The sequence below is a fragment of the Vulpes lagopus genome, chromosome 24, assembly GCF_018345385.1.
Source record: "Vulpes lagopus strain Blue_001 chromosome 24, ASM1834538v1, whole genome shotgun sequence".
Lineage (NCBI taxonomy): Eukaryota > Metazoa > Chordata > Mammalia > Carnivora > Canidae > Vulpes > Vulpes lagopus.
The window spans coordinates 40,023,000-40,039,665 of record NC_054847.1 but is presented as its reverse complement, the minus strand read 5'-3'; the positions used below and the strand labels follow the sequence as shown (position 1 = coordinate 40,039,665).

General features: G+C 38.6%; 1 protein-coding gene across 7 annotated transcripts in view; it reads right to left on the bottom strand.

Moving 5' to 3' along the window:
• Positions 1-16,666, bottom strand: part of WDR7 (WD repeat domain 7) — a 358,780-nt gene that overhangs the window by 106,382 nt on the left and 235,732 nt on the right. For 5 of the 7 annotated variants that reach the window (XM_041739719.1, XM_041739720.1, XM_041739721.1 and 2 more), the window contains one exon: positions 4,567-4,753. In XM_041739719.1, coding sequence (XP_041595653.1) covers positions 4,567-4,753 — 187 coding nt within the window. Of the gene's footprint in view, positions 1-98; positions 988-4,566; positions 4,754-16,666 lie in introns of those variants that run through there. The other 2 variants (XM_041739724.1, XM_041739725.1) reach the window with 2 other exon arrangements.

Below are 16,666 nucleotides of genomic sequence, written 5' to 3'. Positions count from 1 at the left end.
TCAGCAATGGGAGCCAGCACGGCTCTGCTGTTCTCTTTGAGAGCAAAGGCCCTGCAACATGAACTAGGAAAACAGAATCAGAATTAGACCACAACACGTACAGAAGGGAGATAGTCTTTAAAAAGCACAAGGATTTTTCTGTTCTTTTACAGGGTAGGATTTTCTATTGTTTCTAACATTTTATCCATATGTACATAACCATGGTGACCAAAAAAAAGAAGGATTTATAAAATACATAATACTGCATGTTTCTTTTTTTCTCACAATTAGCTAGGAATGGTTCTATCTAGGATTTCAATGAGAGCAGTCTGCATTCTCTATTAAACAGTCCATCAAAAAACAAAAACAAAAACAGTCCATCACAAATGAGCAGCCCATAATCATTAATTTAAAAAATTCCTCTGAGAGTCTCCCTGTGGATCACCTGTCACATAAAGGGTGGCATGACCATACAGGTATGGGAGAAGCAAAATGAGAGTCGGGAGACCTGGGTGATTGTTTTAGCTTTTCTAGTACTGGTGAGATCTCAGGTAAGTTGTATCATCTCTCTAAACCTTGTTTTTATTGGATAGCATACTGAAAACACTGGATTGAATACTGTTGAAGATGCTCATCTCTAAAATTCTTTGACATTATTAAATGTTTATTAAATGCAAATCATGTGACAGGTGTTATGAATAAATATGAATAAATGCATAATACATGACCCAGGCACTCAAGGAGCTTAATGATATTTAAATAGGCTATTAATTTCTAGAAGGTACAAAATTCTTCATGGAAATGATTTCATTCAGTATACTTTTAAAATCTGAAAGTACACTGACAATTGAGTTGGCAGCTTTTATGTCCTTTGAATAGGCTGTTTTATGCTTAATATTCTCTTGATCTGTAGCTGTGTGGGTGCAAGATGGCACAGGGGTAGGAGCAGAGCTCTTGAGGTCAGTGAGACCTAGGTCTGAAGCTCACCTTTTCCAATGACCAGTATTTCTGTGGACAAGAGACAGAACCTCTTTCAGATTCATTTTATAAACTTCTATTATCATTTTATAATCATTTTATAAGATAAAAGAGAAAATCCTCTCTTTAACCCTGATTCTATTCCCCTGAGATAACTGGGAAAGAACTTATGTTCAAGTTTTAGATGGGCACTCCCCACAGTTTAAGTTCTGCAAGGAATGAATAAAATAAAATTGGTTAAAAACCATGTTTACAGTCATTTGCCATATGTTTTAAGGAGCTCTTCGGCATCTGTGGGGCATGCTCATACATTTCCACCTCTGTCCTTTTGCCTTTCCTCAAAATTATTCAAATGGGAGATGTAAATAAAACTCTTCCTGGCATCCTTTCTGAGCACCCAGCTGTGACTCACCTCCCCATCTTCTGAGTGTCCCTACCTTTTACTCTCCTCTTTTTGCATCATCAGATCTTATCCTTCCTTCAGATTGTAAGTACCTTGGAGACAGAATCTTTGTCTGATGCAACTTTGTAACTAAATATAATACCCAATATTGTACCTTCCATATATTAACTACTCAATAAAAGCTTGCTTAGTTAATAAACATAGTTTAAAATCTGGTAAAATAGCTAAACACATTAGAAAACTGGCATTATTTTGATTTCAAAGATGTAAAATTCTCAGTCCTATTTCTAAAATAAAGGCATTTTAATTCTGGAAAAATGCCCTATCAATTAAGCCATCTATAGTTTCTCGGGAGACCTCTCAGGAATAATCTCTGACAGAGGTTGTCAATACATGGGAGAGAAAGGAAGAAAGAAACTCTGCTATCATATGTGTTTTACAGAACTAGGTAGCAGTCTGAGTTAGCTCCCCCTTCAATCCCCTTTTTCATAAACTCACAAGAACAGTATTAAAGAGGGAAGGACTGCGTACGTTTTTTCTTTTCCTCCCCCTCCCCTTTTTTTTTAAAGACTGGATTTATTTATTTGAGAGAGAGAACACAAAAGAATGAGTGAGCGAGTGTATGGGGAGAGGAGGGGCAGAGAGAGAGCGAGAAGCAGACTCCCCACCCAGCAGGGAGCGTGACTCAGGACTCGATCCCAGGACCTTGGGATCATGACTTGAGCTGAGGGCAGATGCTTACTCAACTAAGCCACTCAGGTGCCCCTGTTTTTTCTTTTCCAGTTAACATGAACTGAAATTTTAAAAAGCACAAGCCTAACATAAAAGCTTCTTCATAAAGCGAGCCTAATGCAGCAGTTAGAGACAAGGCTGCTGAGCACTGTCGTCACATACAGAGTAAATCAGGCACAAAGGCACAAATCAGGCACAGTAGGCACCATCATGTGGGTAGGAGGCACACATCCCTGCTCTGTTTCACCCTGTCTCAGTCCTTCTACAGCCTGTACCAATGGTGTCACGGATGTAACAGGCCATTTTCAATCTACATCTTGTTATAGATTAATAAGCAAACATTTTCTTGCTTATTATGCAATTTATCATGATGAAAATTACATTGGACTCCTCAAGGCTACATGCTGATACATTCATTTATTTAGAGCTGTGTATAGAGTTATACTAATCTTCATGACAGAAAAGGATGTAATAGCAGGATTTAAATTATCTACTGAAGAACTAAAGTGTCTATGGACATACTACATGTAGATAAACCACAGCATATCTTTATGTTTGCTGATATAAGCTTCATGTAAACTGATTTAAAAACAAAATAAAACAAAATATTAAATACTATGTCTAAAATAAAGCCTATCACTTCTCCTAGGCAACAAAACAAGACTGCATACTATTGAAATGGTGTTTAGATCAGCTTTGAAAATAGGATATAAAATTAGGTCAAAACAAAATTGGAAGGTATACAGGCAGTTGCAGCCAACATGAAGGGAGAGGGTTGAAAATATGTTCTGGGCTTTGCACAAAGGCCAGTTGCCTCTTACTATTGCTTCAAACTCATGGGCTCAGTTCCCTCTGAATTCTTAGTCAATCAAGAACCTTCAGGCCTTCTGCATCCAAAAACTATCCTGGCTGCCATTATGTCAAACTATTCATTCTAGAACCAGGCAGCTCTTGATCTGCTGACTGAAACAATGACAATGGCATCACCACTTTTACTACCACCATACAGGGAATTCCCATTTAATCTTTTAGTATGTGCTAAGTATTCTTCCAAGTGCTTTGCAAACAGAAACACATTTAGTATCAACTTTATGAGGTAGGTATTTAATTAGCCCCAACTTGTAGATGGAACTGAGGTAAGAGGTGAAATGACTTGCTGAAAAGCAAACAGCTAGGAAGACACAGAGTAAATGTTTAGGAAATGTGGCAGTATGATAGGAGGTAGGGGGCAGGCAGCTGCCTAAATTGGAAATAAATACCACCTTCTACCAATCCATCTTGGGACTTCGGGCTGAGAATGTCCAATCTGTAGACAAAGCCACAGCATCCCAGTCTAGCCTTCTAATAGCTTCTTTGATCTCTACTCCCTGAGCCTAGAGCCATGATGGATCATAAGAGAACTAAGGGATATGAGAAAGACAACCATGAAGAAAAGGGCAGAGAATTCTAGTTTTTTTTCAAGGTCAACAAAGATAAGATGAAATGCCATTCAATGAGAAAATCAGAGGTGATAACATTTACATTTAGATAGGCACCATGGGCCAACTCAAAGATTCCTAACACTAGGATGGCGATACTGAAAAAACAAAAACAGAGGCCCTGAGTGACTCAGTTGGCTAGGCGTCTGACTCTTGATTTTGGTTCAGGTCATGATCTCACAGTAGGGGGACTGAGCACTGCATTGAGCCCCAGCCTCTGGCTCTATGTTCACCACAGAGTCTGCTTGTCCCTCTTTGTTTCTCCCCCTGTTCTTTCTCTAAAATAAATAAAATCTCTTAAAAAATAAAATCGCAAAATTAAAATAAACAAACAAAAACCTTCCTCCAAGAATTAGGAGGCTGAGTTCTCAAGTCAACATGAACCTCTATCATCACACCCCCAATTGCCTTCCCATCATTCTTGGCCACTTGGCTACCAAGGGCTTCCCACTTACTTCATTTCAGCAGCTCCCTCAGCTCATCTGCCTTTCCCTCTACTCTCATCACTGCTTCTCTGGATCTCTGCAACCTCCTACAGCTGGTTCTTGGCTGTGTGCAAGTGAAACCTCAATAAATTTAATTTAAAAATTACTATGAGTGTGAAGGAATAATTCCCCAAACTATCTGTCATGTATTCTATGAGTAAATGTTTGGGCAGGTATATACACAATTTTCCTTGTAAGTGATATGTTTACACTATTATTAGATAATAATATGTCAAGGCACAATAAGCACAATTTAGAAACTATGTCACAGATCAGCCATTCACTGGCTTAATGCTAAATCTCAAGTGTGCCCAAATTACAGAATTAGATTTCCCTTTCCTTATCTATATCCAAAATTTCATATATTGAGATATTTGGGGTTTCATTATCTACTAAAAACACATAATCTATCAAGGGCAATCAATGACCTTAAACAAAAATAAACAAACAAAATACCAACTGACAGAACACAAACAAAATCCCCACAAATTAACTGGAATTGAGCACGTACTTGGCGAGCTGTTTCTCGGCATCAGCACAAAGTTCAAGAAGCCCCATGAGGACAGCAGACACATCCATGTAAGGCTCCCAGACCGTGAAACCACGTCCAATTAGATCAATGGCTGTTCTTCGGATTGTACTGTGTGGAGGAAGTTTGGGGCTAGGGGGCTGCAGCAGAAGAAATGTCAGTGCCTTACCTAAAATTACAAAATAAGAGGCAAAGCAATAAAGTAATTTTACTTTTGTGATGTTTTTTTCGAAGACATTTTCAAAGTATAAATCACTTTTGATTTTTTTTCTTTAACTAAAAGGGGGTTTTGAGCAGTAAGGCTATAAAAGATCTCAAGTTTACAGTTCGCTCAGCCACATACTTTAAAGAGAGAAGTTAGGTTACAATATTTTATACCATATTCTAAAATGCTTTAATTTCATAAGAATTATGTATAAATAAGTATATATAATTTCAAAATATATCAGTGATCCTAAATTCCAAGCAAGGTGTCTCTTCCTACTCAGCATTCTGTAAAATGGAAATGGTTTCAAATAATGTTATATTTGTTATATCTCAACAGGGATCAGGGATGAAGGCACAGATATAGTTTTAAAAAGTTTCCCCAACAAGCATCTATGTTCCTCCATATTCTGCTACGCTGATCCAGTACAATGATGTGAAGTATGTGGTAAATTCTTCACACAAGTTTGGTAAAGAAATGAAAAGACAGTTTGATATTACTTTTAAATCTGATGAAATCATCTAGGTTTTAAGTATCATGTCTTTCTTTATGTCGAAGATAATGCTAACAATTTGTATACATAAGCCTAATGGCCGTCAAGCTGTAAAAGCTCACCTATTTCAAAAGGCATTTTGACATTTAGAAAACAGGGACTGGGTGACGGGCACTGAGGGGGACACTTGACGGGATGAGCACTGGGTGTTATTCTGTATATTGGTAAATTGAACACCAATAAAAATTAATTTATTAAAAAAAATAAAGTGAAAAAAAAAAGAAAAAACAGGGACTGTGAAGAGCAAATATCAATTTAGAAGAGGCTGTTTGTTTCTTGAGGGGAAGAAACAAAACTGTTTACACATCATAGAACAGTATAGCGGACTGCTTAAGGGATACACAGGCTTCAGATTTAAGACAGGGAATTAACCAGTTTCATAACTTAGTAGGGGCAGGCCGAAGAAGGTATCATGAGCTTCAGTTTCCTTGTCTGTAAAATGAGAAAACAGCTCACTCTCACAGAGCAAGAGTGTTGGGCTGATGCAGACAAAGTGCACTGCCATGTGCCTAGCACCCAGGAGGGCTCCTCAAACGGCAGTCAAGAAAAGCATGTTGAACTTGACTGTTTTCAAAATTGAGAATGTGGCATATAAACTTTAATGCAGTTAACAAATAAAGGCATTTACTCATTTTTATGTTCTAGCCAATTGTTAAACGAGAATGGATTGAACTGGAGGTGAAGAGACATGAAGGATGCTGTAAAGCCCAGACTCTTGTCTGCCAATGCACTGTTTGTTCGTGGTTCAGAATACCTGCTGCTGTAGAACCCTTGAAAAATCTGTTGAAAACCATCGGTCTTTTCCCCAGGAAACTACATATAATACATGTACATATCCATCAAATGACACACACAAAAAAATTTCCAGGAGACCACGGTTCTTGGGTTAACAAGTCTTGCAGGAAGTTGAAAAGGTAGTATACGTGGAAAGCCTCCTGGAGGAGACATCTTGATATTCATGACTTCATTCATACACGTATTTGAAAATTTTACTCTCCCACTTAGCCATGTCCTACATTAGCTTCAAGTTTTGTGGATCATAAAAATATAAACCCCTTTTAAAAATCGTGACCCACTGTTTTCTATTTTTTGCCAGCACTTACTCATCGCTTACCACACGATATTTTTAAATATGAGCCTTTCTGTGAATTTCCCTTTTCCTCATCAAGTTTGTTGCTCCTGGAGGGTAGGAACTATGGTGCATGTAACTTTACATCTCCCAGATGACCAAGCACAGTACTCTGCACACATTACAGACCAAAGATGGAAATACATCTGCCTTTACTGCATGTACATCTCTAATGCAGTTCCCTGCTCCAGTTTGTCAGAACGGTATTTCAAAATGTCAAGGGATCCACCACTTTTCTGTCATTCTTTACTTCTAGGAAATTTTAAGAGTTGCAGAGAAAACCCCAGTGCTGCTCTCTGCAGCACAAGCAGCAATGGCTCCAGTCTAAGGGACAGGGCTCCCTGAAGCTGTGTCCTTGGGAAGCAGTTTTGTGAAGGGGCAAAGGTTTTCTAAGTACAATGTTTTATAGCATTTCAATCATCGTTTCCCTTAACTGCACTCCACTATTCCTGTATTCATTACAGGCAGGAGCATTCTGGCAATCCCAGGGAGGGCTGATTTCTTGCAGCCTCTGTGTGGGAACTCTGGAGGCAGCTTCCTCACCACTCTGACAATTTTATCTTGAAAGCAAAAGTAAACCGTTAAGTGGCCAGTTTCTTGATGTTTTCCATCATTTTTCTAACAAAGTAGGAAGGACAGCATAGGGGATGTGATCACTCACCTTGCAACGAAATGACAGAAAAGGAAGACTCAGTAGGCAGACTTCAAAAGACCCCTGGCCTTGCAATGGTCCTCGGGGTATCTTCTGCTCCCCTGCAAAGTATGATCTACCCTCACAGTGAGGATGCCACCCAGCTCAGCAGAAAATGCAGGTTCCCTCTGGCATGCCATCGCCTCTCTTAAATCACTTTCTATTTCATTCAGTGATCTTATAAGTAAAATTCTCCTATAGCACCTCTCCTTCTTTAGTTCAGATCACAGTCTCTGTGTAACATACAGTAAAAACCCCCACAGTTCTGGCAGGCGATGTAGGGGGCACCAAGAAAAGGCAAGAGAAGAATGGTCTGTTTAACACACATTTTAAATCCACTAACTAGAGTCTGATTATTTTTCACTGGTCTGTTTTGGAATTATAAAGACAGAAGAATGCTATAATTCCACACCTGACAACTTATTCCAAGCAAAATGTGTAAATAAGAGAAGATGAAGAGGCTTTTCAAGTAAACATTTTGATTTCTAGCCTTGTTGATTAATAAGATGCTTATGACTTTAATGATACCAGGAATAATGACACTGATGTTCTGGAGGAGCACTCTTGGATGCCTAAGGGTTCAAACTTCCTAATCACAGATTCCTTCTGATGATATAAAGGAATGAACCTTTAAGAAATAGTTGTTACAATAATAAAAAGGGGTAGGTAAATTTAAGATTCCTTTTTTGACTTATACTGTATTCTCTACTTCAGGGTTTATCTGACTTATGATTCCATAACAGCTGCTCTGCAACATGGACCAAGGTGATAAAAAAAAAAAAAAAAAAAAAAAAAAAGCTAAAATTAAGATACCTATGTACCTTCTCTTTTGCTAGAAAAAGTCTCATGACAATGACAATCTTATGAATTTTCTCTCTCAGAATTTTCCTTAAACCTTTGGTACCCAATAATAGTTATATTTTAATCTGTGCAAGATGAAATCTAATTTTGTACCAAAATAAATAGTAAGCAAGGCACAGAATGATGCTCTCATCTGACACCATGACTGATTGTATCATAAAAGGCTCCCTAGTAGCAGTATGAAAAAGTTCAACAAACTGGACTGACATTCTTCAAAGTCTTCCACAATTTGGTTCCAACCTAGCCATCCAAAGATTCCTGTGATAACTATATATAAAATAAATATAATAAAAAGTTCAAGGACACGGATTCTAGTTCAGGAGATGGCTGAGCAAACAGGTCATTTCAATATATTCCGAGTATTGTTAAAGCATTTAAAAGCATAAGGTATCCAGAGAGAACTTAATAGGGGCACTTAACTCCACCAGAGAGTATGAGAAGGCTTCCAGGGAAAGGTGACTTCTATACCCAAACCTAAAGAGTAAGTAGGAGTCAACTACTCAAAGGAGAGGACTATGGAAAGAAAGCATTCCAGACAGAGAAAAGAGTATGTCTCATGATGAGGAAATGAGAAAGAACAGGGTCAGATCAAGGGATTACACACAGCTCAACATGGCTGGTGATCTTGTTGGGGAAAAAAGAAGAGGTTGAGGTGATGGGCAAGGGAGAAAAGAAGACAACTTGGATGAACCAGAACAGTGAGACATGAGGCAGGACAGGTTACTAGAGCCTAATCATAAAGGGCCTCATATGTCATGCCAGAAGTTTGTTTATTCTGGTGACAATGGGGAACTACTGAAAGTTTTAAGCAAAGGAGGTTTGATTAGATTTTCATTTAGAAAGATCAACACTTGGGTTGTCTTATGCTAGAAAGGGGTAAGACCTATTACCTGTTTAATTCTGATCTATTCATCCCCAGCCAAATGGATTAATTAGAATCCTAGAAATTTCAGACTGAAAGGACTTTAGAACAATAGCATCCATTCCTGTGCTTCACATGAGATAACTGAGAACTGTAGAAGGCAAGGGGTGAGCTGCAGGCCTGGGAAAGGAGTCCAGGCCTGTGTGGCCCAGGCTATGTGTCCATAGGGCCGGTACAGGTCTGAACACAACTTGCCTCTTTATTCATGACACTTTATTCATGACACTCTACCCAACTAGGGATTCAAAACTATGACCTTTATGACCAATCTCTTCCTCCTTCTGAATTAAGGCATGATTTCAACTGCAGTTACTAGTGTCTCCCATAAACAGAAGATTAAATGAATTAAATGCTTCATCTTTTCTTGTATGAGAAAGTTGCCGTCACTGGATCGACATCTAAATATAACCATAGTAAGATCCTCGCAATCGTCTTGGCTCTAACTTAGTTGCACCGTGGTCACAAAACAGTCTACTGCACATGTAGTACTGCACTCACCTTGCAGGCAGGAAGTGGTAGAAAGCTGACTGTATAGAATTCAGCATTAATTCTGGGGCCATATTCAAAGTCCATTTATCAAATTACTAGTGTTTCTCACCCATGAGATAAGTAATACATACTGTGGCAGCTTCATAGTGAGAATCTAGCATGTAGCACACCACCACCACCATACGGATGTCTAGCCAAAAGTATAAATGAACTACCAAAAATGCACACATGCTCAGAACAGTAGAAAACAAATCAAAATACAACAAAACGCTTTGAAAAGCAGAAAGCACTAAAATCTAGCACTGGATAAATCACAATTAACTTAGGCCCTCTGGCTGTTTGAATTCTGTTGTCGTGCAGTCAAGAGTAATAACAAAAGCTCATATATTAGTGCCATTTTATCTCAAGTTTTTTAACTCAAGCAATTTTTTGAAAACGGTTCCAACTTTATTCTGTCTTTTAAAAGTGCTACATAAAAGCAAAGCGGTAAGAAAATATTTATGCTTTGCTGTAACAGCAAAACACTAAAAACGAGAAAGGATTGAGACAGAGCAAAATAAAGCCTACGAGAGCAGTGATTAAAGAGCTGACGGTTTTCTACCATGACTAAGTTGTAGCTTTTGCAAAATAAATATTGTCCCATCATGAAATGACCAGTGAAGACCCCAATTCAAAACATTTTTGTTTTATCTGCCTGGTAATGATGACTAGCTCTTTCAACAGATTAGCAAACAAGCCATCTCTCTCTCTCTCTCTCTCTCTCTCTCTCACACACACACACACACACACACATACACACACACGCGCACGCACGCACGATTACTTAGGTAATAATGAATTTGTCTTCTGGGGCATTTATTCATCCTTACCACAAAGTGTAGACTTACTTTATTAATGTACCCTAAGCATTATGGAATGCTTATTCTACGAAAATACTTTATTAACCATAAAAAACTATAGTTATGTATTTCTATAAGCACTGGGTATTATTTTAAGCACCATTTGATAACAGATAGCTTTTATATTGTTATCTCACTTTTTTCCCCTTCTTGCCTTTCTAACGAGGGTAGGGACTGAGCCTGATAGGAGTACCTTGAGTTCTCTACAGCCTATTAGACTGTTTTTATTTACACACACACACACATACACACACACACGATCCACTGCCAGTTACCTACACCAATATTAACACTTGCAATACTAACTCAAACCTTTATTTTTAAAATTTTTTTTTTTTTTTTTTTAATTTTTATTTATTTATGATAGTCACAGAGAGATAGAGAGAGAGGCAGAGACACAGGCAGAGGGAGAAGCAGGCTCCATGCACCGGGAGCCCGATGTGGGATTCGATCCCAGGTCTCCAGGATCGCGCCCTGGGCCAAAGGCAGGCGCCAAACCGCTGCGCCACCCAGGGATCCCTTTTTTAAAATTTTTTTTTTTTTTTTTAATTTTTATTTATTTATGATAGTCACAGAGAGATAGAGAGAGAGGCAGAGACACAGGCAGAGGGAGAAGCAGGCTCCATGCACCGGGAGCCCGATGTGGGATTCGATCCCAGGTCTCCAGGATCGCAAACCTTTATTTTTATACAACCACAGATCCTACTAACATGACATGCTCATGACATGAACTTGAATCATGCAGTAATTTTTACTCAGTTACTAATTGTCCTGCAATAGCACTAAATAGGAAAGGATCACCTAAAAAGTTGATACTTTTTCCCAGCTTTCCATTTGTAATTTTTGTTTCCTTTAGGGGGAGGCTAACTGTTCCCTCTCATGCTTCCCTTGAAGCTTGAAGACCTCATAGGCAGATTCCAGAACGAGCTATTACAAGCCCTCTAGCAACCAGTACACCCTGTACAAGGAAATAGCACTGGATAAATGAAAGCACTGGAACGACTGAGTGTAAGGACAGAAATGGGGACCTACTTTATGGAGTGTCTCCTTGGGGCAGGCAGGGGAACTTGGATTTTATGGCAGCCAATGCTTTCAGAAAACTAGTGGCCACAGGAAGGAGTTTTAAGAACTGGAAACTAAAACAGAAGCTAGAGTCATACCATATTTATCAAAGGAGAATGAAATTTTCTTACTGGAATTATTACAAAACCATAGCATTTCAGAGAATTTTTCAAAGAGTCCTCGGAGGTCCTTCATAATTATTATGGCTGTCCCATTGGTAGGTAATATATAAACTATTTTCTTGAGCTCTGTCTGGTCCCTCCTAGGCCAGTCATCGGGCCTAGTTAGGCCTTTGTTCCTTTTACTTAAAAAATATCATAAATGAAGAAATGGCCACTAATCACCCTTGGCTCTGAATAGCACAGGAGGGGGGAAAAAAGGTCATATTAAAAAAATGCATTAATTAATAGTTCAATTACAAGGAAATTCCTATGGGAGAACACATTATATGCACTTTAAACCAAATGAATTTATGATGATTTATGCCATTACAATGAGTGCAAAATGAATTAATAATGATTGGCCACTTATTTCAAAGTGTAACCAAGTGAAGGAAGCCTTTTCCCACTTGTTAATGTCCATCAAAGAACAAGGATGGCAGAGTGCCATCTGGAATTCCACTCCTTTGCTTTATACAGAAACCTGACTTAATTAAAAATAATTCCAATGTTGTGTGCGTTATTCATGGATATGGACTAATTAACAAACACTTCTATAACTAAATGCCTTGTATTAATGCAGTTGTTAAAAACTGCTTGTTAAACTTTACATCCTTCACTGCACAGAAGCTTAATTTTTTAAATAAAAAGTGTAAAGTAACTCTGAAATTAGGAAGCCAATTTAACAAAGATATTTAAAAACTCATTCATCTATCAGTTTTATCAAAACAGTCCTATTTCATTGTAATTCACTGTTTCTTGTCCTAGAATCAGAAGACTCTAAAATTCAAACATTCTTTGATTCAAAGTATGTTTTTTGTCGGTTTTACTGAACTTCAAATTATGCCATACAATGATATTTAAAGTCATTTTGGCTTTTTTAGTATTTTATATATTTTGGATGGCAAACTAAAATTAGGGAATCTTACCTTCCTATAAAGAGATATTTACTTACTGCATATAGTCTTTTTCTGCCTCGTGAATGTAAAAAGTCCTAACTTTTGGACAGTTTGAGGGTCAGTAATAAAGAAGTAAAATAATAGAAGTGGGTGTTTATGATATCAAAGAAGTAAAAGTTTAAAATCCATTAATCTAGGGAATCTTTAATTAAATCTTTAAATCTTTAATTAATAGAGGTCCAAATACCTCTATGTCCTGATTCTAAAAGGTGTAGGATGGTTAAACAGCATGAATCAGTGGGTTGGCGGCCATATGGGTGGGTGGCAAAAGTAACTCTAGGGTTGAAGTTCTAGCTCTAGTGCCTACTAGCTAAGTGATTATCTATTCATTCAAAATTTACTAGTACTTGCTATGTTCCAGGCATTGTTTTTAAGCACAGGTCAACAAAATCTGTGCTCTCACAGAGCTTACATTACAGTTGAGCCAGACAGACTAGAAGAACAAATAGATATGTCAAGCAGAACTAAGTCCTGTAAAGAAAAAGCAAGAGTAAGAGCCTAAAAACTGACAAGAGGAAAGGACTCTGCAGAAGGTAACATTTGAACAAAGGCCTGAGTGAAATGAAAGAGAGGCATGGGGGCACCAGTGGGAGAAGCATTCTAGGCTAAGAGAACAGCACCAAAGGCCATGTGGTTGGAAGGGATATCTTCGGGCCAGCAAAAGTTCAGAGTGGTTAGATGGCAGTGGACAAGGACAAAAGTGGAAGGACATACAATAAGAGAGGCAGCTGTGGGATGGATCACATGAGCACTTTTCCCTGTGGGGTTTTAAGTATTATGAGAAATTCATGGAAGTTACACGGAGGAGAGTGACATGACCCGCTGTCAACCAAAAAGTATCAGGATGCTGTATACAGAATAGACGGTCACATCAGGAAGGCCAACTGGGAGGTTCTTAAAATGGTTCAAGCAAGAGATAATAAAGGCCTGGACTAAAACGTTAGTGACACAGTTCTCACACCCTGTAAATTCTGGATTTTTGAAGTAACTTCAGTAGAGCAGACAAGATTCATTTAGGGATTGGATGTGAATATATGATATAAGGAGAAGTAAAACAGATTACAGGCATTTGGGCAGGAATGGCTATGTTAATGACGGTGACACTCACTAAAATGAGTAGTAACAGGAGACAAGGAGGTTTTTTATTTGTTTTTGAAGTGGAAGCAATAATCCAAATTTTAGTTTTAGGCATTTCCCATTTGAGATACATATCAAACATCTGAAGGTAGAGTTCAAATAAGCAACTGGACATATGAGTCTGGAGATTGGCATGGAAGCCAGGGTTGGAATCAGAAAGTTAGAAATCATCCGTATATGCTACACTGACGCCACGGGACTGGCAGTAATTGGTAAAGAATGAGGGTAGGTACAGAGGAAAGACGGGGAACACCAAGTCTGGGTACAAGTGGCTAATGAGGTGGGAGAAACAGGAAAGAACAACGTCACAGAAACTAAGCAGAGTTGCAGGTTTCAACATAGCTGGAATTACCGGCTACCGAGAGAGAGACAAGAGCTGAGAATTGCTTCCTGACTCGGGCAACACATGAAAGTCCCTGGTTACCTTTTCAGGTTTCAGGAGAGTGAAAGTCAGAAAAGCCTGACCGAAGCAGATTCAGGAAAAAAAAATGGCTAAGAAAGGAAAGAATGTAAACATAATCAGAGTATTTAGTGCGGAATGTATACAATTATGTAGACTAGAGTATTTGTAATTTCTGGGCTTCTGAATACCTACTGATAATAATGCAGTGTTCATGTAACCTTCTGTAGATACAGACAATGGAGGAAACAGATAGGAGTATCTGGTTTATGGGACATACTTCTCAACGTGTTCCATGCATAGCTTCTACAGCCTTCTCTGGACCTGATCACTTCCAGGAACCAACCAATGGTCTTTCCAGAGATGAATCCCCTCCCCCCAAGACGGCAGCTTCATTCATGTCTGAACAGGAATGCATCGTAACCTTTCCTGGTCATCTGTACACCATTAAACATCCTGTGAGAGGGGATCACCAGATGGACTACAGGGTTCTGAAGGTGCTGATGTACCTCTCCAAAGTAACTGACTTACTGCTCGATCAAAGACCCATGCTCAGTTATTTTACCCATTTGCACTAGTCTAGAGCTTTTAGAATTTAATTATTAAAAAAATACGTGAAATCAAAACAATGACATTTTCCCAAAAATACCATTAAAGTTAATCAAAACTATGGCAAAAACTGAAAAGCTTCATGATAATTTCATAATTGCATACTCTTTTTAAATAATTCACACAGGATAATTAAGTTAGCATAATCTCAAAGTAATTTTATAAGTAGTCTAGTGGAGATGAAAATCACAGGCAGGATTAGTTAATTTCTTTTCTAATAACCACAGTAAAACATTCACCTGGAACATGGAACTGCTGAATGTTAACCCTTCACAGATAGATCATCAAAGATGAGAATCCGTTGCCCTTAGTGGACACTAAATATTAAGTAAACTGTGAGATGAAGACTAGAGTAACCCTAGGAGAAATTAATTCAGAATTGCTTTACATGCGAGCAAATAAACAAATGCCAACATTCTCACTGCGAGCACTCTAAATGCTTCCTTTCTACACATTTATTTTATTGAAGTTGAGTAAGGGAGGAAAAAAAAGATGAGCAAACAAAAGTCACTCTGCTGCCCGTTTCTCAGTCTGGACATCTTTGTTTAAGCTTTGACTTGGCTTAAATGAACGAATTAATATTGACAAAAACATCAACTAAGCTAATGAGTTGTTAGTTAAGGCAATAAACATGTCACATTAGAGTCAGCGCAGTAAAGAGGTAATTAGCCCTGGAAAAGCCCTGCTGATTGGAGCTGTTGAGATCCTCTGCTCTTAACCTTTGAGTCCATTATCCAGCCCAGGAGTGGTGGCTATGTTAATGGGAACTCGCTAGTAAACAGCAGCCAGGCTACAGCAGCTAGACCTGCGTCAGAGTTCTGGGATGCAAGGGGCGCCGGGAGGCTTACAAGAGCCATCAACAGAGCCCTGGGAAAAGCGGAAACCGAGCTCTTTGAGGAATAGATATTAATGTCCAACGGAGGAGGCAAATACATTTCCAAAGAAATACCTATTTCCAAATAAAATATTTTTTTAGCAACAACAAAAAACTTTGCAATATACTAAGTAACATACGATGAGACAAAGGAAAACTCACTAATCACAAAATATGCTCCCATCTGCAAATAAGGATGCCCCGACCCTTTCAAGATAAAGCGCAAGACACTGTAATATGATGAGTTCCTAAGCTGTAGAGGCAATCGTGGTCACAATTAAAAATCATAGCAAATAATTTACATTAAGACAAAAAAAGAAGCACACATGCTATTACACTTCTAAAATATACATGTTTAGGGGCGCCTGGGTGGCTCAGTGCGTGAGGCATCTGCCTTTGGCTCAGGTCATGATCTCAGGGTCCCAGGATCAAGCTCCGCATCGGGCTCCATGCTGAGCAGGGAGTCTCCTTCTCCCTCTCCCTTTGCCCTTCCGCCTCGCTCGTGCTCTCTCTCGGATAAATAAGTAAAATCTTAAATAAAATACATACATTTACATGAGTAATTATAAATTGTCCTTCAGAGGGCAGCCCGGGTGGCTCAGCGGTTTAGCGCCTGCATTTGGCCCAGGGCGTGATCCTGGAGACCTGGGATGGGGTCCCACCTCGGGCTCCCTGCATGGAGCCTGCTTCTCCCTCTGCCTGTGTCTCTGCCCATGCCACCCCGCCCCCACCCCATCTCTCATTAATGAATAAATAAAATCTTTAAAAAAAAAAAAAAGAGCCCTTTGCTCTGTAAGATCTGTGTGTGTTCTTTTTTTAACTTCTCACTAATTTACTGATTTGGCTTTGGGACAATCAACACTATCATCAAAGTCTATTCTGAAAAAGAAATCAGATTCTTATAGAAAAATCACAAATAGCAGGACAGAACCTACACAGGAGTTAAAACACAACATATATAAATAAAATGCCCATTCTCTCAATTAGTGGATCATTTCTGAAATAAAGCAAAAGACCATGTTGGAGGGTATAATGTGAATTTGTATAATCTTCATAATAACTTCCCAAAAAATTGTCAGACGGGCTAAGTTTTAACACTGCTTCTAAAACTCTACATGCCTATAAATGTATTAA